This window comes from Radiomyces spectabilis (genome assembly GCF_025331425.1).
Source record: "Radiomyces spectabilis strain NRRL 2753 chromosome Unknown BYT42scaffold_1, whole genome shotgun sequence".
Classification (NCBI taxonomy): domain Eukaryota; kingdom Fungi; phylum Mucoromycota; class Mucoromycetes; order Mucorales; family Radiomycetaceae; genus Radiomyces; species Radiomyces spectabilis.
Window position 1 is genome coordinate 1,857,071 of NW_026251926.1, and position 24,440 is coordinate 1,881,510.

General features: G+C 42.9%; 6 protein-coding genes across 6 annotated transcripts; 3 read left to right on the forward strand and 3 right to left on the reverse strand.

Annotated features, from left to right (window-relative positions):
* Positions 1-3,450: 3,450 nt before the first annotated feature.
* Positions 3,451-5,667, reverse strand: BYT42DRAFT_552724 (squalene epoxidase-domain-containing protein). The gene is made up of 6 exons (XM_051566408.1): positions 5,305-5,667; positions 5,060-5,237; positions 4,891-4,993; positions 4,707-4,804; positions 4,284-4,627; positions 3,451-4,217 (listed from the first exon to the last, which is right to left on the reverse strand). The coding sequence occupies exons 1-6, from the start codon at positions 5,504-5,506 to the stop codon at positions 3,754-3,756; spliced, it is 1,389 nt and encodes a 462-aa protein (XP_051428464.1). The 5' UTR covers positions 5,507-5,667; the 3' UTR covers positions 3,451-3,753.
* Positions 5,668-6,230: 563 nt separating this feature from the next.
* Positions 6,231-10,201, forward strand: BYT42DRAFT_552731 (SIT4 phosphatase-associated protein-domain-containing protein). The gene is made up of 14 exons (XM_051566409.1): positions 6,231-6,448; positions 6,630-6,734; positions 6,822-7,059; positions 7,128-7,262; positions 7,320-7,385; positions 7,451-7,560; positions 7,625-7,741; positions 7,836-7,989; positions 8,069-8,434; positions 8,508-8,689; positions 8,761-9,049; positions 9,114-9,193; positions 9,267-9,372; positions 9,446-10,201. Exons 1-14 carry the CDS (start codon positions 6,312-6,314, stop codon positions 9,884-9,886), a joined length of 2,526 nt encoding a protein of 841 aa, XP_051428465.1. The 5' UTR covers positions 6,231-6,311; the 3' UTR covers positions 9,887-10,201.
* A 596-nt stretch (positions 10,202-10,797) lies between these two features.
* On the reverse strand, positions 10,798-13,151 carry BYT42DRAFT_552737 (transmembrane amino acid transporter protein-domain-containing protein). The gene is made up of 6 exons (XM_051566410.1): positions 12,746-13,151; positions 12,246-12,668; positions 11,896-12,130; positions 11,554-11,778; positions 11,170-11,445; positions 10,798-11,044 (listed from the first exon to the last, which is right to left on the reverse strand). The coding sequence occupies exons 1-6, from the start codon at positions 13,051-13,053 to the stop codon at positions 10,862-10,864; spliced, it is 1,650 nt and encodes a 549-aa protein (XP_051428466.1). The 5' UTR covers positions 13,054-13,151; the 3' UTR covers positions 10,798-10,861.
* A 989-nt stretch (positions 13,152-14,140) lies between these two features.
* BYT42DRAFT_542121 (uncharacterized protein) lies at positions 14,141-15,471 on the forward strand (the record flags this gene model as incomplete). Its single annotated transcript, XM_051565599.1, has 3 exons — positions 14,141-14,474; positions 14,594-14,866; positions 15,008-15,471. The coding sequence occupies 3 exons, from the start codon at positions 14,141-14,143 to the stop codon at positions 15,469-15,471; spliced, it is 1,071 nt and encodes a 356-aa protein (XP_051428467.1).
* A 1,105-nt stretch (positions 15,472-16,576) lies between these two features.
* Positions 16,577-18,533, forward strand: BYT42DRAFT_24659 (glycoside hydrolase superfamily). The gene is made up of 9 exons (XM_051562691.1): positions 16,577-16,649; positions 16,717-16,965; positions 17,018-17,123; positions 17,203-17,242; positions 17,301-17,333; positions 17,401-17,449; positions 17,512-17,672; positions 17,732-17,965; positions 18,027-18,533. The coding sequence occupies exons 2-9, from the start codon at positions 16,864-16,866 to the stop codon at positions 18,424-18,426; spliced, it is 1,125 nt and encodes a 374-aa protein (XP_051428468.1). The 5' UTR covers positions 16,577-16,649; positions 16,717-16,863; the 3' UTR covers positions 18,427-18,533.
* A 107-nt stretch (positions 18,534-18,640) lies between these two features.
* On the reverse strand, positions 18,641-22,941 carry BYT42DRAFT_488596 (uncharacterized protein; the record flags this gene model as incomplete). The annotated part of the gene is made up of 6 exons (XM_051563886.1): positions 18,641-19,354; positions 19,420-19,559; positions 19,643-19,829; positions 19,907-21,359; positions 21,459-21,614; positions 21,800-22,941. The coding sequence occupies 6 exons, from the start codon at positions 22,939-22,941 to the stop codon at positions 18,641-18,643; spliced, it is 3,792 nt and encodes a 1,263-aa protein (XP_051428469.1).
* Positions 22,942-24,440: the final 1,499 nt, after the last annotated feature.

Sequence of the window (24,440 nt, forward strand, 5' to 3'; positions counted from 1 at the left end):
GCTTCAAAGGCAAGTCCAATTTCTTTTCCTTTGCTATGATGTAATGAACGTATACTAATTTAAAAAATTTTCAATGTCATATAATCCAAGCCATGTCAAGCGATCAATTACTATCGAAAACTCAAATAACAAAGGTAAAATATCTTGACGAAAATTTGAATCAATCAAAGAGCTTACTAACTCATTTTTTTTTAAATACCCAACATACCCACACATCCTTCTAGATCTATCATAGCCTGGGCGGGATGGAACTGAGGGGGTCAATCAATGCTGCTTTGCGCGTGTTCAGAAATAAATCACGACGTAAGGGATGCCATAAGGTTGTCATTAATATACCAAAGCCCGTCAAGAGTTCTCGCCCAGGTTATGCCGTGTATGCGTTAGGCTTTTTGTCTGACGAAAGTCGCTCAATGTAAGAGGGTGGCCTCCGGTGGCAGGCGGCATCCATTACACAGCGGGTGTACGGCTTGTTATTGTATTGTCTTCGTTACAGTATTAAAGAAAAAAAAAATCCGGTTTGTTGTTGTATATTTTGTATGACAGTTTTTTATTATTATATTTTTTATTTTTATTTTATCATACCTGATCCATACTGTATTTTATAAATTGCTTGAAATTGAGGGTTATATTTTATTCATATAAAGAACTGCAGTTAACTGTTCATATCATTTATTTTCGCGAACACCTATATCAGTCTTGTCTTGGCATTCCGATCCAAACAATTACAGTAAAGCATTTTCGAAAATATGAAATGACTTGATATGATAAATGATGCCCGCACGATATTTCCTTGTTCCAAATCAAGCTAAAATATAATGCTCCATACATTCACTCTTGGCAAAGAAAAGCGCAGATACGTAAGAGAAGATGGTTTTGTTTCTCTTTCAAAAATGTCCCATTAGAGGCTAAAATTCAATGAATCATGGATTTCACAGCGAGACACTGTACAGTAGATCCCAAATATTGCAAGTTTAGAAGCTAAACCTATCTCCGCTGTACCCCGTTTTACAGTGATCAAAGAAACAATGATTATCTTGAAATAAATGGACATTGACATACTGTATTTAGATTACGCTATGATATATTACTATTCGATAAATCCAAGGGGAATATCAGCGTGAAATGACTGACTGCGTTGCTCACTACTTTAGATCAACCATTGAAAAAGTCCCATCATTTCACTGTCAACTTTTACCTGTCTGCTGGTTGACCATCCTTTGTAACGACTGTATCTGACTGCATCGACATATTTTTCTCCACGGGACTACTCAGAGTTGTTTTCTTTTTTTTTTTCAGATGCTTGTTCATGCATATGCAGTCTCAAATGGTCACCTTCCATCTTATTTGGGCGATCTTGAGGAGTTGGATAATCAGGGGGCATTGGGTACATTACCATCAAGTCGTGTTGAAGCGAGTATATTAAGGTTCCCTTTGTCGAAAAAGGAAAATTTGGGTTGGCTGGCATTCATTGGTAAAGGTCATGCTTAGCAATAGGCGTTCCCGTCATGACAAATCAATTGGCGTAACGCCGAAGTTGCCGGTATCCCTCCTTCCAGCCGGCCCTCAAATTTATCGTCGTGCAAATCGATCGCCAACGACATCATGTAAATAATGTAAATAAGACATGTAAAACACGTCAAGCGTGCTAGCTTGAAAAAGTGAATGCAGCACGACTGATTTCTATGAAGTGTTTTTAATTTACTAGCGTCCCGATTATTTCGTTTTAATTCATTTGAGTATCGGAAAAAGCGGACCCAATTTTTATTTATGACTATATGTGGGCCAAAATGGTGCAACAGATAGGGGTCGCATGCAGTGTGTTCTATCGGGGAAATCTAAAAACTATACTGCATAGAGCGGCTGGGGTGTATCGCCAGGAGCGGAAAAAGGAAAATAAGGAAACATATCTTTGAAGATGATTCATCGCGTCGCGACGGAATAAGGTGGCAAAAAGGCATTGAAAGTGACGCGGTCCTTTTTTTTAACGAGCAACTGCGTATATGAAGTAGGCAGTTAAAATATTCATGGTAGCACCTGGCGTCTCGGTATACTGCATTAAAGCACGCTGATCAACCAATGATAGGCAGGCGATGTATTTCCTACTACTTACCTGTACTCTTGAGTTCCCATCATCAGTTGTGCAGTAAAAAAACGAAACAACGTCACATAAGCAACACTTTCCTGTGATGATGTCGCAATCGATTGTATAAAACACGTCGACATAAACAATGCTACTATTTGCAACATACATGCTTATCGAGTACGATTCACTTTGGACACACCAATCGCTGCCTTGAAGGATGGGCAATGCACAGGTACAATGGTGCATCAACATGTCAAACCCCCCCCCCCTGAGTTTTTTTTTTTTTGTTCTTTGTTTTATTTTTTCTATCCCTCCTATGAGCACCAAATGTCAAAAAATAGCCCTTCACATTCATCGCTCGTTCAATCTACACATTATCCTCATGTTGGAGACATTGTTTGAATTATGTCCCATGTTTCTTTGTATTGCACTATCTTTTAATCTCAATGAACAGCATCGAAGTGAATACATGGAGATGCTTCAATGTTGTTGGTTCGGTCGAAAAGGAGTTCATGTGGGATTGACTGTTATGGGCATGCCCCTGACACCATACACTGTAATCACAGCACTATTTTTGAAGGATCTTCCTTTGTGAGGCTCTCCTTAATTTTATTTTCGTTTACGTTATGCAATGAAGTACATGAAATGCGAGGAGAAAGGAAGAAAAAGGTCTGGACAAGGGCGCTCAATATGAGGCTGAGTGAGCAAGGAGTCAGGGGAAAAAGACAAGAAGCAAAGAAAGGGGGCCATGGCGACAGCTGTGACCACGAACTGTCTTCTTTTTTTTTTTTTGAGATGACTCTCGACCATTTTTAATATAAATAGGGACCTGTTTCTCAACCAACGAACGATACCAAAAACATCCTCAGTCTTTTTTATCAAACAAAAATGAAGTTCACCTACATCGTCGCCTTGGTTGCTCTCTTCGCTGCTGTTGCTCATGCTGATTCCAACGTCGAACAAACCGCTGCTGGTATTGGCAATGAAGGCCGTGTCGTTGGTCTTGTACGTATCATTATTTGATTCCAGTTCGAGGCTTTCTCTTTCTAATAAACCGTAAATTTCTCTTCATTTTAGGCCAACAACCTCGCCAAGGGTGGTGTTCTTTCTGACGCTTCCTCCAACGCCGTTGTTAACCAGAAGGCTAACTAAACTCGCCTTGCCGTCGGCGTTTCTTGGTCTTTCCTTAAATACCATAAGACCATAGTAAATTAATTTCAGTAATCATTTTGTGTTTCGACAAGCTCGTCGCTTTCCAACACTTTGTATATTGAAATTGTTCAAACAGAATCGGATTCGAGGATAATAAAACTTTGAATATCGAAGAGTTAAAAAACAATTATGTGATGTATTGGCTGATTGGTTTTGTTTCTTGTCCTTCCCATGGTGCCAAGGTTGAGTGCATGTAGACCGATCTGAACGGTGTCAGTTGGGCAAAGGTTGGCAAAATATCCTCACAGATTTGACAGCCTGCAACCTGATGTTGTTGCGAGGCATGTAACTATATGCAAGACGCACAGCGGCTGTATGCGCATGAGGTAGTACATTTATTTAGATAAGCACGAAAGAAGATGCAGAAGGGACTTTTTTGTACGCGGTGAAGAAATAAAGATATGATAATTATTAAGTTAAATGTGGGCATAAATAGTAATGAGGATGTGACGAATTTTTTAGGATTTACACTCGCTCCAGATGTAGGGCAGAATAGTGACACACGCTGCATAAAGCACGGTAAAGATGCGCATGATACTGACCGGCAAACCCTTGACTCCTCCTCTTTTGAATTCCAGGTAAAGAGCATAAAATGCCACGGCGTAGAAATGATAGACCAGGGCCAAGGGTTTCTCGAGCAATCCAGACAATAAACTGACCGGGCCTTTCACACAGTCACCGCCCAACAAAAAGTAATTGAAGCATCCGTTCTGAAGAATCACAAGATTCGGATCATTGGCAGCAAACAGACGATAAAGAGACATGGCGAGCACATTGATGGAGACACAGTATCTCTTTCGCTTCCAGTGAAATGCCCCCATGGCTTGAATTACCAAATCGGATTCGGTAAACGAAGGGATATTTTCTGGCGACAACAATTCGCGCAACAGAATCACATCGTTGATCGCAACCGTCATACCACCTATCAAGATGTGGGTAAGATCATCCCGATTCGCTTTCCACGAAAAATGTTCACAGCCACACTTACCTCCCGTCAGCGGATGACGGATATTCATAGCGTCGCCCAACAAAATAGCTCCGTTCACTTGATTGGGCGAGGGAGGCAAGAATCCGTTGGGCATGACTCTCAAACGCTCGGTTTCCAATGCCTTCTCAAAGGCACCCCGCATACTCTCGGGCATTTGTGGCACAATATTGCTTTGAATATACTTTTTCAAGTCACCATTCGCGTTTGACGGTAATTCTCCAGGTACATCCACGAGCACACGGGTTTCATGGGTGCCGATTTGATACATGAGTACAGGCGACGGTTTGGCTAAGGTTACAAATCCGTGTTCCGGAGAAGGCAACACAAGGTCTTTCACAATAAATCTAATACATCCAAACCCCCAATGATTCTCGTCAACATGTCATTCTCCCGAGTCTGTGTGTCCCCAAAATAAACTCTTACCCAACGAAATGAGATCGCACATCCGGCAGTTTGGAAGTGAATTCTTTGCGGAATTTGGAAAAGATGCCATCGGCCACCAAAGTCAACGGAGCATAATACTAGAGCGTCAATTGACCAATCCCCGAAGGAAAAAAAGAGTAAGTTAGAGTTGCTCGATCAACGGACAAAGATCATGTTTACATACTTTTTCTTCTTTTCCGTCTTTTGTCTGAGCCACCACACCAACACATTTTTCGTCGACATTGTCGTTCAACAGACGCATCACGGTCATTTCTTTTATCGTGACACTAAAAATCCGATTCACCCTGTGTTACCTTGGTATCCCACGTACATGCGATCTCCATGCCACTTACTTTTTGGTAGCCGACGCTTCTTTTCTCAAATTCTGAATAAAACGACCGTGATGGAAGCTGAGACCCTCTGCTGGCCGGCCAGTGAGCGGGTTGTCCGGATATGGAATTTCCACGAATTCACCATTGCGATACACACTGTATCCTCGGCACGGGATGCCGTCAATTCCTTGGAGCGTGTCTAACGTAATATACCTCCCCTCGTCAGCCCAATTGTATGTGTGTTGTTAGTGCCGAGAACGCTTTACCTTCCATATCCAGTTGTTTAAGAGCATTCACCCCTCCGGGTTGCATAAGTTCCCCAACAATACGATCGGGTTCAGTTAAATCGCGTTCGAGCAAAAGCACGCGACGGCCGTCTGTTCCGAACGCTTTGGCGGCCGTACAGCCCACCACACCTCCGCCGACCAGGATCAGGTCAAATTCATTGTTGAGAACGTTGGTTGCCATGATCTAAAATGGAAGAAAAACAGCAATGTACAAGCTAAGAGAACAATGCAGTAAAGCGGATGAAAGAACAGGCCTTTGCACCGAGATTCTTTATAAAAAAAAAAGGGATCGATAAAGAATAAGAAAACATCACGTGTTATATTTTGGACAGATTGTCAGTGCAGGGACGAGACAGAAAAATAAAAATAAAAATAAAAGTGATCCATTTTTTTTTGTGGTTTCACATTGATGGGTTCACTTTATTTAGAAATATTGCACGATTTTTCACATGTCAATGAATCCTCTGTTCGGTTGCCCAGACAGCATGTTCATGGTGACAGCCATTCTGTCACTCATACCTTGGGTTTCGATGAAAAGATGAACATCCAAAGGACCCTTTTTTTCTGAGTTTGTAATCATCAACGAATTAGCATCTTCGTGTTCAGGCCTTGCGCAACATGGAACGGGTCCGCCAAAAAGGTCGTACCTCTTTGTATCTCACAATTGCTATTTTTCGGTGAAATTGTATTTCACGCGACGATTCATGCTTCTTTTTTGCTTGGTGTCATTATGAAAAAAATCCAACGAACTTGGAGAAAGTTTAAGAACAGCCAAGAATTCCACTGGCATTCTTTTTTCGATGGCTCTAGCCAATCATTTTGATTGATGACATCGAGGTCCAAACTTTTTTTTTTTTTCTTTTTGGGATTGAGACTGCATTTTTTTTGGGACCCGTCACCTTCGCCTTGTCTGGATTCACATATCCTTAACTTCCCCAACCTTGGAACCCACGTAAAACGTTACTGTACGGTCCAGTATCTGCATCATGTTTTGGCGTTTCGGCTTTCATCATTCCGCGCTGGATACCCTTCTCGCTCGAATAGACATCACGCTGGAAGAGGTTCTGGATGAAGAAGATTTTCTCCAAGAAGCAAAGTGTCACAACCAAAAGTTGCTGGATTTGTATCCTTTTTTATACTTTTATTTGACCATGGTGACCCATGGGTTGTTGCCATGTGTTCTGCAAGCAGAGAAAGGCAGTCCACGGTTCAAATGACAGACTGGTCGCTTATATACTTTTAGACCACGCCGCTTTATAACTTTTGAAGCATGTCCTATCCTTAACCCATTTTATTCACTTTAGTCTTTGCAAACCGGAGAATCTAGCCACCATTCTGAACTACATTACGCATCCGCCCGTTATCGAGGATCATGAGGACAGTGACGAAACCGACGAAAAGATGCTCAAGTGAGTCAACGCAGGATTCAGACCAAAATGGTGCCATCAGCAATGAAACTGTTTTTGCTCAACTCTGGAAATATTACGCTTTTGTAGATATCCATTTCTCTGCAGCGAATTGATCGCTTGTGAAAATGCTCAAATCGTGGATGCCATCATGATCGAGCACAGAGAACTATTGGATCAGTTATGGTCTTTCCTCGATCAACCTGCCCCGCCAAAACGACGCTACGACGATCCCGACGTACCCGAAGGCGAACAAACACTTGATTCCATTCATGCATCGTATTTCTGCAAAGTGATCAGTGTCCTGTTAACAAAACAGACCAGCGAAGTATGTAGGATGATGCAAATGGACGAGCGAGCATAAGACTGACCAATTGCGGAAAACCTTGAATACAGATGCTTACATTTATCAAGTCCGATCCTGAAAATCTCCAAAAAATTCTGAATCACTTGAAAACATCGGCCATCTTGGATTTACTATTGACGCTTGTACGATTGGAGGAAGTGGATGAGGGAAAGGGCATTGTAAAGGTACGTAAATGAAGCACGCATTGTCTACAACGCTAATGGCTAAACAATGTCATTTAGTGGTTAAGCGATCAGGGATTGCTGGAGAACTTGGTGGATCGCTTAGATCCGTACTTGGACAGCGAGGTACAGAGAGAATGATATGAGCAGGATCGGCCGCGAGGGAGGAAACTAAAGGTTGACCACGGTAGGAACATGCGGTGGCTCAACAATGTATCTGCGAGATTATCCGTTTGTCTCAGACCAGCGTACCGGAAACCACGAGCATTGGACTTAATGATTTGATCATGGATCTGAAGAGGTAGAGACAATGGATAAATGCAAAAATTTTTGGGCGAACCATGCTGACATATCGTGTGTTACAGTAAAAAGACAATGACCAAGCTGGCGGACTTTATGCTCGATCCCAAAGCGCCCAATGCCACTTCCTCGTTTATTAATGGTGTCACCATCATCATCGATTTGATTCGCCACAATAATAGGTAAAATTGGGTTGCATTGATCTCCCTCCATCGCTTGCGCCCCCCTCAGATTTCATGGACTACTTCCCCCCTTACTAATTTTTGCTTACTCAAGTGATTCCGATAATGATCCTACCGTGAATGGAACTTACAATTATGGTTCAAGTCCCATGATGCGTGAGGCAGCCGTATCCCTGGCGGATATGCTGGAAGTACTGGGTGGCCGGATTGGTGAAATTACGAAACTTCTCATTTATCCGAAATCAGTGGTATGGTTATGATGCCAATGTTGGTTTCTTTAACGTGGATGATGACGGCTCACCGTTTGGCTTGGAATTTTTTTTTCAGCGTGGGCCGATGCGCACCTCGATTGGTGAACGTATGCCACTTGGATTTGAACGCCTCAAGACGTGTGAACTGTTTGCGGAAATCTTGCATTGCTCCAATATGGCCAACGTAAACAATGCTCCATCCGACGAATTAGAACATGATGTCGATCAACAATTTTCACCGGATCTGCCGGCAGATTCCGTCTCCACCTTGAATGATTCACAAACCAAACCATCCGATTCTGCCCCATCGCTTACTGTGGACACGACGGCGAATGCACAACAAGCATCTTCCTCAGAACAAGACAAAAGTGGAGGACCCCTTTCCATAGGTGACTATGTCAAGAAACAGTTTGTCGATAGTCGAGTGATGCCCATGTGTATCGTAAGTTTCGTCTGCAATTTCTCTCTTTCATTATTGTTTATTCCTTCTTGTTTTTTAATGATTTCATGCTTAGGATTTATTTTTTGATTTTCCATGGAACAACTTCCTCCACTATGTTATTTACGATATGATGCATCAAATATTCAACGGACGAATGGACAAGGAGTATAACCGTCAATTGGCGATTTCCATTTTGAAAGATGGAAAGTTGACAACCAAAATCGTGGAAGCTCAAAAGAAGAATGATGAATCATGGTCAGTAGTGGATACAAGAATACTGTGCATGCCTTTCATCGGATCGACTGATGTTTACCGATATACTGCAGTTCGAAACCCAACGGTATTCGTTTAGGTTACATGGGCCACTTGACATTTATCGCCGATGAGATTGTCAAATTATTTGAAGGGTATCCTGAATTGATTGTGAATGAAATCAAGGATGTCGTGGATTTGGAAAGCTGGAACCATTATTGCAATCACGAATTGCAAGAAACAAGAGAACGCGATCAGCTGCCACTTGCTGGTGGACGTCCCAACGATGAAACCGACATCACAGCAAGCGAAGAAGAAGATGATGATGATGAAGGCATGGCCGAGGCTTCAGTCTCTACTCATGTAAGCTTGAGTGCATTGGGTGGATAATTTGGCTATTTTGGTACTGAATGGATACTGTCACTAGCAATATTCGCAATTTATCAATCATCGGGCGGAAACGGCCTTTGATGACGACGACGATGAAGATGCCGATCATTGGATCACGTAAGTCTGCAGGCTAATTACTTGAAAAAATGGATCATGACTTTTCGCACGGCTGACGAACTCGAAATGATAGCGGACGCAACGATTTTGGACATCATTACTCTTACAGCAGTGGCTATAATGTTGTCCATGATACTTCCGGTGACCGGGAAGATCCAGATGGCAGCGATGAGGAAGAGGTAAAAGCAGACAAGGCTTATGATAGACTCCAGTTGTATAACGATTTTTCTTTTCTTTTTGAAAATTAAATAGCCGGAGAAGGTGGCTGATTGGACAAGAGGGTTCACGCAATTTCCTCCTGCCAATGCACTGCAACGTACGCAAAGCCATATTCGTGAAGACAACGAAGATTACGAGGATGACGAAGATGAGTACGATTATGTGGCGGATGTGAATGAACGGGAACGAAGGGCATCACTGATGCGAAGTAAACACGACTTTTCAACTGACAAGCGCGAAGAAGAGGAAGAAGGATTCGGTGAATTCAGCGGGGCTACCTCTTCCAATGCGTTTCACGAACCATTGTGTAACCGGATGGAAGACGTGAACCTGAATAGCGTCTCCAGTCCGGGAACTGATTCTGCCGCAGCATCGAATTCTTACGTTCGAGCAGTAAAAACCCGAGAAGAAGAGACGTATGAGCAAATGAAAGAATACAGACCCGAGGACGATGAACAAGAAGGCGAAATCTAGTTACGAATCAGCTAATAAATTCCTCTCCAAAGAAAAAAGAAAAAAAAACGATAGCGAGCATCGGGCAAGAGAAACACAACGGAAGTCTCTAATTTTGGAAATTCTTTTGTCGATCCCATTTGTGCCAACTGCCATATGCTCTTTTACTTACGATCCTCAGCAGCCAACCATGGGCTGACTGAAGAAACACTAATGCCCTGCGATAACAGCTTTTCCTTTCTTTTTTGCTTTTTTTTTTATAATAATAATAATGTCTACTCTCTGTACAGTATCATGTTATTGAAATAAATACTCGATAATGAAGCAGCATCATCACTCAACTTACAAAGCAATGAGTAAGAAAGTATTTGTGCATAAATCTATACGCCACCGACACCAGTTGTGTTGCAACAGGACAAAAGTGTTACGTATGATATATATAATACCGTCCAGGTCCAACCGCACTAAAAGTTGATTAGCGACATGATGTCGAAAATAAAGTAATAAGTAGATCTGTCACATCAGTGAAGGGTTTGTATAAGGAATCAGCGCTGATTTATTTCTTACTGTATCGCCTGTGACAAAAATGGAGTGGATTCAGGTAATTATCGTGTGTCAGAAAAACGTCAAACTCGGGGTGCATTTATATGCTCAAACCATTCGGGGAAGATTTCCTTGTATCGGCGACCGTATTGCATCACAATATTTCAACCGTGTACCTTTTCCTGACAAATACAATATTCATGTCATTAAACGAGGTTTATTATTCCATGCAAGGGAATAAATAAGATGAAAAAAAAGGTTTTTAATATTTTTATTCCTCAAGAATGATGAAGGTGACCTTTTTTCAGTTTGTTTGTTTGTTTGTTTGTTTTGAAACTAGTGAAATAGAGTAAAGAATGATGGAACATTAATGTAAAAAAAAAAAAAAAAAAAAGAAAGAACGGGTGAAATGTATGGGAAACCGACGATGGACGATATACATGATACGAAAGATTACAAGTCATTTGGCAAAAAGCTCCAAACCGTACCCAGAATGGCCATGCCTGAAGCTACGAAAAGCAAAAACCAATTGATGGCGGATTCCACGCGTGTGAAATTGTGGCCGTATAAGCGGCGGTAACAAGCCAGCGGGAAAATGGCCGAGATACCAAAACTGAATAAAGCTCCAAGTAACGACTATAACAACAAAAAATAAAAAGAACGGTTAGAGAAAAAACTTCTTCCGGCAACGGTGTTACGATGGGGACGTTCTTAAACAGAATAACGGTGATACCACTGACCCCAGCCCCGTGATACTTTACCATGACTCGGTCGAAACCAGGGAACACGGTAGCAATATAGATGACCAAGGCACTTATCATGATACGACCAACGGTGGATAAAAAGTTCTTTCTCCAAGGATGGAATTTCGACCATGCGTCAATGCTGGGACGACTGGTTATCCACAGTTCCCACGTCAGGTTGATAGGGTTCATCATAAGACCATATTTAGCGATCGGGGTCAGAACAATGAGCCAAACTGCTAGATGATTCAATAGTTTGTTATAACCAGGAGTGTTTGCCAGGTTTTGAGTGATCTGTGACATCCGGGTACAGATGGATGTGGACGAAAAATAAAATAAAAAAGTCAAGCCGCAAGTCAGAGGGGGAGTGCTTCATCATTCACACACTGGTCTGAATCCTACCTCCTGCATTGTCTCCAATCCAAACATGGTGTAACCAGCCACGGCCATCACAATGTAGACACCCATTGTCAGGACATAAGTAATATCCACCATTTTCTCGTACTTTTTGGGTTCATCCATGTCGCGATAAATAGCCGGGAATACGGCATGGCCTGAAAATCCGGCCATAATCAAACCAAAAGTTAGTGGAATATTGTACGGATCCGAAGGAATGATTTCCGTTTCCTATGCAGCGCATCAACCAAGATAAGCTTTTTCCGTAACAACCATATGTAGTTTTGCTTATTTTTTAAGTTTTTTTTTTTTTTTTTTTAAGTATGTGTATGAGGGGTTGATACGTACCATGGGATCCCACAAACTTCCGGGTTGTGTCTTTTTGGAAAGTCCGTCAACAATAACAATCACCACCAGGCAGGCACAACTAATGATGCCAATCAGACTCGTATACGCCAGTTTACGGATCGGTAAAAAGAGCATCGGCGTCAGTACCGAAAACGATATCAATCGAATCGTCAGCATACTCATCGACCGGAAAAGCGACTGGATACCATCGCCTAACAATACCACCATCGCGACTCTGTGTTTCGAAGAAGGGAAGATTAGAAAAACCAACCGAGCTGTTACATTATTTGCTCTTTCATATGTTTGCGAGGATGGGGTGAGGGGAAACCATATTTTTTCAAGCAACATACCCTATTGTCATCAGTTCAACGATGAAAATGCTACTGACAAAAGTTCTTCCTCGATCACCAAAGGCGGCGGCGCCCATGTCACCGTAAGTGACGGCTCCGGGATACGCATCAAGACACCTGGCCAGTAACTTGGCAGTATAGTTGGTACCGAAGGAGCAAAATAAAAAGATGGCGGAACCAGCCAACCAACCTGCACATCGAAAACCTAGCGGAAGAGCGAGGATGCCAATGCCGACCAATACATTGACTGAATTGAAGACTGATTGTACAAAAGTGGAGCGTTGTGGCAGTTGGGAAGGTGGAAATTGCTGAGATAATACAGAAGCTACGGTAGTGTGACGAGATAACGAGGGGAATAAATGATACCCTGTGGATTGTTGCGAAGGTAATCGATCCAACGCGTGAGGGTCTACTAGATTGGTTCTATTGTCAGATATCAATAAAAACAATAAGAAAATTAGTTGACAGTCGCTTAGTCAGTTTTTGCTGAAAACACTTGCTTGGACTGTTCTTCATCATCAAATTGGTCTGCATCATGAATGGTAGGCGGGTTTGAGAGAACAGCATTGGGAGGTAAGGTCAAGTTTTCGGCCACGTAGAGTGCGGAAGCCCGAGAATAAGATCCTGCAAACGATTCGACGGCGTCTCGTATGGATCGCGGACGACTATCGGGAGACCCTGGCGCTGACCCATCACTGAGAGCACTGTAGTAATAACTATTGGGATCCTCTTCATCGTGATGACCATGGACCGAGCCATAATTCGGATGGGTATTCATCGGGACTCTCATATATTGTGAATTGCTCATCGTAACTTTGTTGGAAGAAACGAAGTGAAAGAGACGATTAAAAAATAAGGAAAGTTTTGAACAAGACAAAAGGCAAGCCTAGTAACATTTTAGAAACCCTTTTATGGCTGGTTAAATGAAACACTTTAAGCTTTTGATCCTCTTTTCAAACCTCTTTTTTTTTTTTTTTTTTTTTGTTAATGTTGCCGCTTTCGGGTACAAGTCAAAGAGAGGAGGGTTACACCAGCGCCATTAGTGGGATGCAAAAAATTGTAACATTTGTGCTGTCATTTTGTATGTGTTTCAGACCGATGATACGCCTACCGGTTCCTTTTATGTTAGTTGCACTCGTCTCGATGTTACTTGGCAATGGAGCATGATGTACTCGCACTGCATTTCCCACGATAAACAAAATACCATTAGTTAGCTTTTGACCCCCTTTTCCCGAACTTTTTTCAAACCCAAGAAAAGATAAAAAGACGCTATTTCCACTTGCATTAGTCCATGGGTGAATGGCATTTATCAATACAGGAGGAAATAGCGGTATTAACAAGCCAGTTTCCGTCTGGTTTGGTCATCGTCCACCTTTCTCGCCCTTCCTCTTTTGTCCTCTTGTGAAATCTCCCCACGTGGCCCCTCCGACAGCAGAAAACGGGGCCTACCCGTTCCTTTTTTGGAAACCATGACGTAACGGGGACGGTGTTTTTGGGTGAAATCCAAAAACTCGCATTTTTGAAATTTTCCCTTTCTTTTTTCCCCATTCGCTGGTTCACCGACATTTTTTTTTGTTTTCCAGATCTTTTTGTTTTCATATATTACGATTCACGCTTAATACAGTATTCTCCCTAGTGATATTATTTCTGTGTAAGGAGTAAATCGATTTTTTTTCAAGGTTTTTTTATTTGGTATGCAGCGTCAGTGCCCAGTAGAGGTGATAAAATGCATAGGAGGCTCATATTTATTCTGATGTGATAGAACGGGATTGGAATGGATAACAAAGACAATACAAGCAGCAGTAGTAACGCATCACAAGGTACAAGGCATCCTCGATTGACCACGTTTAAAAAAAACCACAATTCATTTTTCTCGATTCTGACAATTGGAGAAAATGGCTCATATAATAGGGCCGGATAGTCCACCCCTCGCTGTGCTCCCACTTCACCCAGGTGTGAAACTCCATGAAGAGCCAAACCCTTTTGAGCAAAGTTTTTCGAGTGTAGCAGACGACAAGAACAGCCAATCAATTCCTACACCGGCGTCCTCAGTAGAAGAACAGGAGGCTAAAGCGGTTTCTGAGAAAGTGGCATGGGATTCTGTGCATGGCGAGACCATGTCCATGGGCATGTTAACTCGATCGAGAGAATCCATTCAGTACGACGACAACAGCCTCAGTAATACTACCAATATGGGAGCAGCACCGTATGAGACAGTCAGCTTTACAGGTAAATTGCATAGTTGCAGGAGAAATAGAGAGGCATAATTGTTTTATTTTTATTTTCCCCCTTTGCAGCATCAGTGCGAACTTTAATAATATTCACCATCTAAAATTAATTTTTTGTAGAGCCGACGACCTTATCTTACAGTCAAGCCAATGCGACACAAATGGTTGGGTCTGTGCCTGCAGTAAATAATAATGATCCAGCGTCAATTACCATGACGGACGGAACGGATTCGGTCAAACCCAAATCAACAAAGACGAGAAAGTCCGCACGTCGAAAAGCAAAAAAGGAATATGAAGACAAGGATGAACCAGTGCCCGATGCCAAAAGGCCACGAAAGGAATCGAGTGAGGAAGAAGAGAAGCGAAAGAACTTTTTAGAAAGAAATCGATTGGGTAAGAACCATTTTTTCTGTTGGTTTCTTTTTTTTCTTTTTTTGTTTTCGGATTTCTAAAGTTTCGACCCCTTGCCCTATTTCGTAATTGTGATTTCTGACCTTTTTTTTTTTTTCTTGTGTCTCCGCCTGGACTCTTTAGCCGCTTTGAAATGCCGCCAACGTAAAAAGCAGTGGTTGAACGATCTTCAGGTCAAGGTCGATTATCTTACCAATGACAACGAACGATTACAGATGCAAGCCACCGCTTTGAGAGAAGAAATTATGAATCTAAAAACCTTGTTGCTGGCTCACAAGAACTGTCCCGTGGCTCAAGCCAATGGATTTGATCCATCGGCCATCCCAAAGACAATGCCGCCTATGGTTGCTCCACCCCAAGTCGTCTATCCTTATAATACACAGGCCCCTCCTAATGAAGCTTCCATGCGATCCTTACACGTTACCGATTCTTACGTATCCCCTCCACAATCCATGCCACCCGTGGTTCATTCTTCCCAGCCACTTCCTCCTGCATCTCAACCGCCATCTTACCCTCAGACGTCATCGTATCCACAGGATGTCACGGCACCTTCCTCACACGTTTATGCAGGCGTCTTACGATTCTAAACCCAGCGTATTCAAACATGAAAAAAAAATCTCATCGCATCTCTCCTCGACATTTTCCTTGTCCGTACCTAGAAGAACAAAATGGAAGGACACGGGCGGGATTAGATGCTGACATGTTGCGCCTACAAAAGAGTGAGAGCGTAAGGAATCGTTACTGGTGCCCTGATGAAAGCGATATTTATTTTCTGTATTGTGAGTTCTTGCTTAATCAAGTAATAAGCCCTTCAAGGAAGTGTGTCCAGTTGTATATTATCAAAAGAAACAAAGTCATTTTACCCATTCAGTTAATTTCGCTGCGTGTGTGTGTGTGATTAGTCATTCAAATGCAATAACGCTAAACTAATTAGATTTCTGAAGTACCATTACGGTGGCAGGAAGTTTACAGTTTCCACCGTATTATCTCTTGGTAAGTGTGTCTCTGTGTGTGGGTGTGTATACCTTTTTTTTATATTTATGCATCGATGACGAAAGACGACGGTTTTTTGAACACCGTATGAAATGCACGGACCATCCCAGGAGACAATACTCAGGGCGTGCACTCAAAACCGTGATTTTTTGTGTTCCAAACACTGTTTCGCATTGACTTTTGTTGACTGTTATGGTAGCTACGGATAAGTTATCATCTCATCATTTTTCTTTCGCAACAGGGGCCGGCTGGATTTCAAAGATTGAAAGATGGCTCAACTTGCCGTGTACGCAGAGAAAAGAAGATTGGCCTCCTCATCACCGAGCCTGCCTTTAGGCGATCAATCGTCCTGTACGAGCATTGTTTGACACGACATCCCGTTTACATTTCAAATTCTGTGATTTTTCTTGACGGAAAACAGTAACTAATGACTTTCTACGGTTATTTCGGTTGATTTAATACGACGTTACGGTATATTTGATATCGTAAATCCAAATGCCCATCATTCAGTCAAGTGGTAATCCTGCATGTCATAGTGTATTCAATTTAACAGTAAACACAACTGCTTGTGAATAGGGGTAAAAAATGTACCGTACCAATATTCAAAAATTGCCGGCGAGGCATGTAGTTTCGAGCTCATCAAAGGTTTGATTACATTCGTCAAGTTATTGTTGTAACCAACTCTAACCGATGAATATTCTCGGATCACGAATGACTTGCAGAAGAGTCATTGGGCCCCTTCAAATTATAAAAGACATGCGGAGAGCCAATGGTATATTGTAGTGTAATTGGATCCTCCATTCATTACGCAACAAGCTAACTTAAATGATGCTATCAAGCAAGGAGAGATATCATCGTCTTCAGTTTGACACTTTTTTGCCGGCATTGATCATGAGGCGATTATTCAATCTCGCATTTTGGCGGAAATTGGTCGGCCGAAATTCCGAACTGGCAACTGGCGGCATTTTTGATGCTTCCTTTCTTTTATGCTATTGCTCACCGTTTTTCTCGTCATTGCGTCATTCGCGTTCACTGACGCTCATGTGTTCCAAAAGACATCCATCGTTAACCCCTTCGATCAATTGACTGTATGTTCTTGATTCTGTCGCGTGACACTTTTTGACTCATGCGCCATCACAGGTTACTTCAATTCTCGAGAATCATCATGTCATCAGTGTGAGGAACGCGCACAAAAAACTCTTTCCAGGACCAACCCTAGCCTACGTTACGCCCTGGAATAATTGTGGTGAGTAAGCCATCTGAATAACTACAACATAGCGTCTGGCAAAAAATAGCGATACGCTAATATTGATATGTAATAATAGGCTACAATATCGCCAAAATATTTAAAGGAAAATTTGACTAGTAGGTATTCGACAAGTCATGATTCCTTATGCGACCTATTCATCAAGGATTATGGTAGTCTGAGTCCAGTATGGTTCTACATCGAGCCAAAGTAAGTAAAGATCAGTACCCATATTGCGAATTACAGAACAAGAATTTTTTTTTTGACTTGCCTGCAGAACGCCGACCGGCTATGTTATTGAAGGCGAGCATGACGTGGATTCTTCGGTAGGTTATATGTCTGTGAAAGGATACGTTAGACGTCTATTGTAGACCTTTTTTTCTTGCAGTGGATACAGGAAGTACGCGGTGGTGACGATTCAATGAATATATCGGCCAAAGTCGTTCCTCGTTTTCAGTGCCGATCATGGTCTACCCCTGACTGGTATCAGTTGGCATCTAACACGCAAAACGCCAAACAACTGGCTAACCAAATTCTGAAAGTGGTAATGTATGTGGTGTGTAATGAACCTTGCAGTTGTACGTTGTACATTCAACCTTTTATCTTAGAAAGTACGACCTTGACGGTATCGTTTTGGAATGTGCCTATCCGTCGATATTTCCTTTCTTTGTGCAACGGCTTTCTGAGACTCTTCGAACCCACCACAAGACGTTGGTTGCTGTCCTTCCACCTATTCGTAACGAAGAACAAAAAAAGGTGTTGAACGCCCAGAGTTTTGCTTTCATGGCCAAGTATATCGATTATTTTAGCCTGATGACTTATGATTATTCCACTAGTCGCATGTAGGTCAGCGTAAGCGCGTTTTCTATCTGGCTCTAACTTGCACACTCTCTTTTGATACAGCGATGGAGGACCAGCAGCGCCCGTCGATTGGATCATTGACAATATCGAGTATTTGACGACGGACGAAAACCGGCATCAGTTACTCATGGGAATGCCAATGTATGCTGTGTCGTATGCCCCATACCACTATCCCGAACCATTAGGGATGGAAACCGTCCTACGAAAATTACAAGAACAAAGACAACACAATGCAGAAAACCAAATGCCTGTTATCTGGGATCCGGTCAGTGAAGAACATTGGTTCAAATACATGATCAATAACCATCGGTCGTCCATGCACATTTGGATGCCATCTTTGACGTTCATTCGACAACGACTGGCCATTGCTAAGCGATATGGTATTGGCGTTGCACTGTGGGAGATAGGGCAAGGCCTCGATTACTTTTACGACTTGTTTTGATGTGAGCAAACAATGGACGGTATGATGAAAAATACAAATATGAGATGAAACAGAAGACGACAATCTTGTTATAAAGAGTAACACGTAAAGGATAAACTAAAAGCGGAATACATAATGCACATGAAGAAAAAAGAAAAAAAAGGTCGATAAATATGAATGCCAAATAGTGGAGAAAAAGATAAGAAAAGGGGGCTGGGGATCACAGATAGCAGTGTTATACAGGAGATGTCGGTCGGTCCAGTTCTTCATTTATACTTCGGACCAGACTTTGATCACTGCGGAAACTATTGCCACGCGATAGGGCCGGACGACCGGCAGAATCGGTGGAACGTGTTAAAGGTAATCCAATACCCGAATGTAATGAAGAAGGAATCTCGCTGGAGTGCTCATGAGCTTGTTGGGCTATTTGCCGGAAATAGGCTTGGGTGTCGGCTCGCGGTACCAGACTACCGTTGATCCCGCCTTCCAGTGCGATGCTGTTGGGTATACTTCGCACAATGGAGCGTTCATACGATCGGATCGGTTCGTGTCTGAAGGCGGTAGTGGCTTCATCCATCGACCAATGGGGAGCAGCAGCTTGGTCTACCGTAATGTCGATATCGTCCCCTTCAATGGCTTGATTACCGTCCATAAAACTTGCCAGGTAATTGGTAATCCACGGATGCGACAACAGTTCCTGCGCCGTAGGGCGTTTCATTGGATTTCGCGTGAAACACTTTTCGAGAAAGTCGATGCCCAATGTAGATAACTGCGAAGTATCGGGGAGCGGCGGATGACCGGTGACGACGTGGTACATCACCGACCACTCATTCTCAAGCATACTCCAAGGACGTCGACCGGTCGCCATTTGAACAATACAGCAACCGAGCGACCAAATATCCATGGATCCTTTGCGTCCTGTATCCCCTCCTGTAATCACTTCCGGTGCCTAAAATTCAAAGCAATTTCAATAAATACAACCGTACTATGCTTCAACACATAATTTAGCCTTACCATATACATTGGCGTACCGGCCAAACTATTCAGGTTCATATTCATGGTTGTTTTGCCCATCGTTTTCTGTCCTTTGGCAAGGATTTTCGATGCACCAAAATCGGTATATTTCAGTTGGCCCTGGTAATCGATCAAAATATCTAGCGTGGTGACAAAAATCAAAGTAAGCAAATCTGAAACTCGAAAAAGAAAGGACACACTTTCACAAATAATCGACACTTACTGTCGGGTTTAATGTCACGATGGACAATATTATTGTCGTGAAGGTAGGCTAGACCGTCCAGTAGCTGATAGGCATAGTCGACAATGTACATCTCATCTTCGATTCGGCCACCGTGTTCTAACAAGGCACCCAAGCTACCATTTTCACAGTATTCCATAAAGATGTATACTTTGTCACGGTGCACTTCCTAAATTCAACATATAAGAGAACAGAATAAGGAAAAAAAAGAGTCGCCAAGGTTTTTTCCATTTTCATGGATCTTACCATGCCATAGTACTGAACAATGTTGCGATGATTGAGCATTTCCATGACCTTCATTTCTTCCTTGATAGCTTTATGAAGTGAAGAGAGTGTACTTGAATCCGGGAATCGGATTTCTTTGACGGCCATAACATTCGAGGTATCGAGGTTGATAGCAAGGTAAACCGATCCAAACGTACCAGCGCCGATAAATTTGCCTTGCTGCCAACGGAAGGATATATTCGATGAAGAAGGGGCCAAGAATACCAACGATTGGTCTTCAGGCTTCTGATCATCCAAGACACGACCAATGAGTTTCAAAGATTGCTCATTGGTATCGCGGGCTTCCTCCAATTCAGTAATTTTGCGCATCCACGCATCTCGAATGTATGTGATGCCTGTACCAGCGGGCACAGCGTTATCCGAAGAAGCGCCAAATGTCGAACTGGTGGCAATGTGTTCTTTGGTAGTCGACCGTTTGCCGGTCATGTAGGAATTTCGTTTGGCGGTAATCCCGCGTTTTCGTTGTTGCTGTTCCTTCATCTGCGCTTCGTGGATCCATCGTGTGCCGAGGACGTCGAAATGAGAAATCAAAAGGGCGATACAACGGGCCACTTTGCTCTGAAGTTTGCCGAATTCGTCCTCTTGCAATGCCAGAATATTGGGGCCACGTGTCATGGCATGACCAAATTCCAAAGCGGCGACGGCCCATCGGAACGTCTTTCGATCGGTTGGAATACAGTCATCGGTAATGAATGAAATCCAATCGATGGCTAAACGAACCAGCATCAAATCCAGCTGGCGGCGTGCCTTGATATCCAAGAATCGAGCGGTGCGTACCCCAAAATCACTGGCAAAACTGAAACATTCCTCCACCAATTCCTGGCATCCTAGATTCAGCGTTTGCTTTCGAATGGTTTCGATGCTGGAAATGGAAGAGTCCGCGAGCTTGAACACGGTTTTGCGAATTTTACGTAATCCTTTGTTGATCGGAGGTAACTGGGCTCGTTGCTCCTGTAACACCTCGATGCCAGAATGCTGTGCGACGGCCCAAAAATTCATGCGAGCTGTAGGAAGTCTTTTGGCGGTGGCAGCGACAAGACGGACACGATTGGTCTTGAGCCCCAGATCCACATAGGGAACCGGGACTCGCACGTAGGGTCCTGTCCACACGAGATTCTGCCACGGTGAGATGATAAGCAGGTAATCTTCAATTTTATTAGCCGTCGTAGGATGAGTGCCGAGGTAACTGGGAGTGGTAGGTTTATTCTCGGGAAGCGACGCTGACAGGAGGGAAGCGATTTTATCGTCGTGACCGTACAAGGAAGGTGAAGCGATAACGTAGCTGTGCTCTTCCTCGAATCCACTCGTGTACACCAAAAAGTGATCGCTTTCCACCAGACAACTGACCAAACGATCCATATGATTGCCATCCACCTGATATTCCGCTGAATTCTCAAATTGCGCCATAAAATACCTAACCATCGAACCAATTAGATCCAAGAAAATCTTAACTTTTTTTTTTCTCTTTTTTTTTTTTCGCAGTTTATGGAATGGATTAGAAATGACAACTTACTTTGTGAATTGAAGCAATTTACGTGCCCGCATACGCATGCTGTACAAGGCTTTGGTGTATTCGAGTTCCATATCATTATCTCGCGATTCCAACGACGATTTCAAACTGGCCATATAATCGGTCATGACATCTGACAGTTGACGATGGATCAAAGCACTGGGAAAAGCAAAATACATTAGAAAAATTTCAATTTAGATATCACGGACCCACGGATAATGTCCCCTCTCTCTTCCCCGCCCACTCCGCTCATATTAATGCATCTCATCTGTATTGATTTCTTCTTGAGAGAACCTGTTTTATCCATGCATTTTTTTCCCCTTTTACCCATGTATATTACATACCAAAATTGACGTGCACATTCAATGTAGATATTTTCCACGGCTTTGCATACGGTGGTTTCGAGGAATTCCCATTCTTTTTCCATGAGTTCGCATTCTCGCAAGCTGTTTTCTTTTTCCAAATTCAGTTTCCAGGTGATCAGCTTGAAGTAGAAGCGAACCGATTCGGTAAGGACGGAACCATAATTCTGACTGATAAAGTAATCTTCTTTGAACTCCCAGCCGGGAGCCGGATGGGCCAGTTGCTTGTACTGAGATTTAACACGACATGCCAGTGCAAGAAGGCCTCGGTAGTCTTCAAGCATGGCGTCGACCATTTGTTTTGGTGGGTTGTTCATCCGATCGCGGTATTCCAGACGCAGTTTGAGAGCTTCTTCAACAAGCGATGTGGGAAAGTTGGCGAGTTGTCGCAATTCAGAGATGAAGGGGGGCAAGTTCATGTCCTGAAAGAGGGTATTGTTCTCAATCATGGTTTGCTTGGATTTGAGTAACAAAGAATTGAGAGCCGATAAAGTACGGTTGTTGAAAGTGTCCTGCAATGCGGATTCTTTGAGGATGCGTTCGACGAAAGAAATATCGTTATTCTGCATTTTGATGGAAGCCGAGGATGGCACGGATTGGTCGGCGTCTTTGGGAGCGGGTGGCAGTGCTTGTTTTTGTGCAATTTGCAAGTCTTCGGAACCTGTCCAGTCGCGCAAGATCTTGTGTTGCATGTGCAGACTACGTGTGATGGTGCACCAAGCGTTGAGTGCATCCAACCGCATTTGGAATTCGGTGGCTCCGTATTTGGGATTCTCGTTAATGGTATTAGCCCGAGTGGGATACAATGATTCGATGCGATCAATGCTTTTTAGCACGTCAGCTACTTGGACCAGCGCCGATTCTTCCGCATGAGGATCGATTTTAAAATTCAGCACCAGATCTAAAACCGTGTCAATCTCTTTACGTCCTTCTTCCAAACTTTTCTGTTCTTCAGGAATGGTGCGACCGCGTAGCAAGGCTCGTAGTGATAACCATATCTCTTGCATGGGTTTTTGTTGCGTGAGAAGATCCGTCGTACAAAACCGTTTCTTTTCCGACTCGATGACGTCTCCATTTAGGACGGATTGCAGCATCTGGCGCCACTCTAATCGTTCTTGGGTCATACTGGCGGGTGCGGCCAAAATTGACTGTTTATGTGCGTACAGTCGTTGAAAAGCTGCATCTTCGTCCTCCTCTTCCTCTTTTTCCTTATCTTGGTCGGCTTCGTCGTCGTCGTCTTCGTCATTGGTATCGAGAGGACTCAATTTACGATGGCCAAGTAGACCGTCCGCGAGTGTAGGGTCGTCTTCGTCGTCGTGGTCATCCTCCTCGTCATCATTAACTGCTTCATAGGAAAGGGACGACTGAGCCATGGCCATGGATAACGGCATGGGCCACATGGGCATGTTTTCCTTTTGCTTCAAGTCGGTCAAACTCATATCGACTTGGATGGGGTCGACCGCATCACATGGTGGCTCGAACTCGGCATTGGAATCCGATGTGAACACGGGTGCAAAACGATCGAAAATGAATTCTTGTGATTCATTGTCGGGTTCGGTCCATCGTACTTTTCTCGTGCTGGCCATGTAAGTGGTTGTGTGCGATAATGGAAAGTTCAATGATCTCCCGAGACTACGATCGAAAATTAAAAAAAAAATAAAAGATAAAGGATCCAAAATTTAAAATTTAAGAGAAAACAAGGGAAAAATAACAGAGAATTTCAAAAAGAAGAATAAAACAAGAAAAAAAAAAAAGGGGGAGGACGAGGTCGAAATGGGGAAAGGGGTCCGGAGCACCGTTGAAAAAAAAAAAAAAAATTTCAATACAACGAAAAAAATAAAGCGCAAATCAAATGGAATACAAATCAACATTGATCTCGCCAATCGCTTGTTTTGCCAAATAGAATAAAAAAAAAACCCCTACAAAAACAGTTTAGCCGACCCATTCTGAATGACCGCTGGTGCAAGATAGAATAGACAATAGCTGGTTTTTGCCGATAAGACATGCTGCCGATGAAAAAGCGTAAAAACTTATCAAACACCAACATGGCGAATGGAGTTTCAAGCTGCGGATGAAAGTTCCCACTATTCTCGTTACTTTTGTCCTGCGTGTGTAACGATATAGGGCCCTTCATGTGAGCTAGATAAAACTGTTGCTATTATTATTTATCAATGCACAGTTGACTTACAATGAGATCGATGCAAATGCGCTTGGATGATACGCGATCAGGAAAAAAAAAGTGTAAAAAAAAAGTGAGGTGCCAGCGCCATCCTTTCAAATGCCGAAACCCGAAATTTCAGGAACCAATCAACGCATCCGTATCCACGCTATTCTTGGTCATTCCTATTACATTTCCAGTAATTATTCAGTGGGTGCTGTGGGTGGTAGAATTGCGACGACGATGGGTTGTAAGAATACGCATTTTGTTGCATCAATTTTTTTAATCTATTAACCCACAGGTGCTGGTGCTTCATGTTTCAATGTTTCGGTAGTCCCTTTTTTTTTTTTGGTGGTTTTCGCTCCGCTTGGAATGGGGATAATAATCAATCGAGATCTGAACCATTGAATCCGACCATGCTCAATATGGTAAGTTGTGGAGTTTCCATTGGCACAGTTTGCATTG

Bases quoted from the DNA above. Each gene is read 5' to 3' on its own strand.
- BYT42DRAFT_552737 (XM_051566410.1), bottom strand. From the start codon at position 13,053: ATGAGCAATTCACAATATATGAGAGTCCCGATGAATACCCATCCGAAT. The intron at 12,131-12,245 runs GTATGTTGCTTG...TTCGAAACACAG, and splicing joins GTTGAACTGATGACAATAGG to AGTCGCGATGGTGGTATTGT. The intron at 11,779-11,895 runs GTACGTATCAAC...TGCGCTGCATAG, and splicing joins GAAGTTTGTGGGATCCCATG to GAAACGGAAATCATTCCTTC.
- BYT42DRAFT_552724 (XM_051566408.1), bottom strand. From the start codon at position 5,506: ATGGCAACCAACGTTCTCAACAATGAATTTGACCTGATCCTGGTCGGC. The intron at 5,238-5,304 runs GTAAAGCGTTCT...ATATTACGTTAG, and splicing joins TAAACAACTGGATATGGAAG to ACACGCTCCAAGGAATTGAC. The intron at 4,628-4,706 runs GTAAGAGTTTAT...TGGATGTATTAG, and splicing joins GTGCGATCTCATTTCGTTGG to ATTTATTGTGAAAGACCTTG.
- BYT42DRAFT_552731 (XM_051566409.1), top strand. From the start codon at position 6,312: ATGTTTTGGCGTTTCGGCTTTCATCATTCCGCGCTGGATACCCTTCTC. The intron at 7,561-7,624 runs GTAGAGACAATG...CGTGTGTTACAG, and splicing joins TTGATCATGGATCTGAAGAG to TAAAAAGACAATGACCAAGC. The intron at 9,050-9,113 runs GTAAGCTTGAGT...TACTGTCACTAG, and splicing joins AGGCTTCAGTCTCTACTCAT to CAATATTCGCAATTTATCAA.
- BYT42DRAFT_24659 (XM_051562691.1), top strand. From the start codon at position 16,864: ATGCTATTGCTCACCGTTTTTCTCGTCATTGCGTCATTCGCGTTCACT. The intron at 17,124-17,202 runs GTGAGTAAGCCA...ATGTAATAATAG, and splicing joins TACGCCCTGGAATAATTGTG to GCTACAATATCGCCAAAATA. The intron at 17,966-18,026 runs GTAGGTCAGCGT...CTTTTGATACAG, and splicing joins GATTATTCCACTAGTCGCAT to CGATGGAGGACCAGCAGCGC.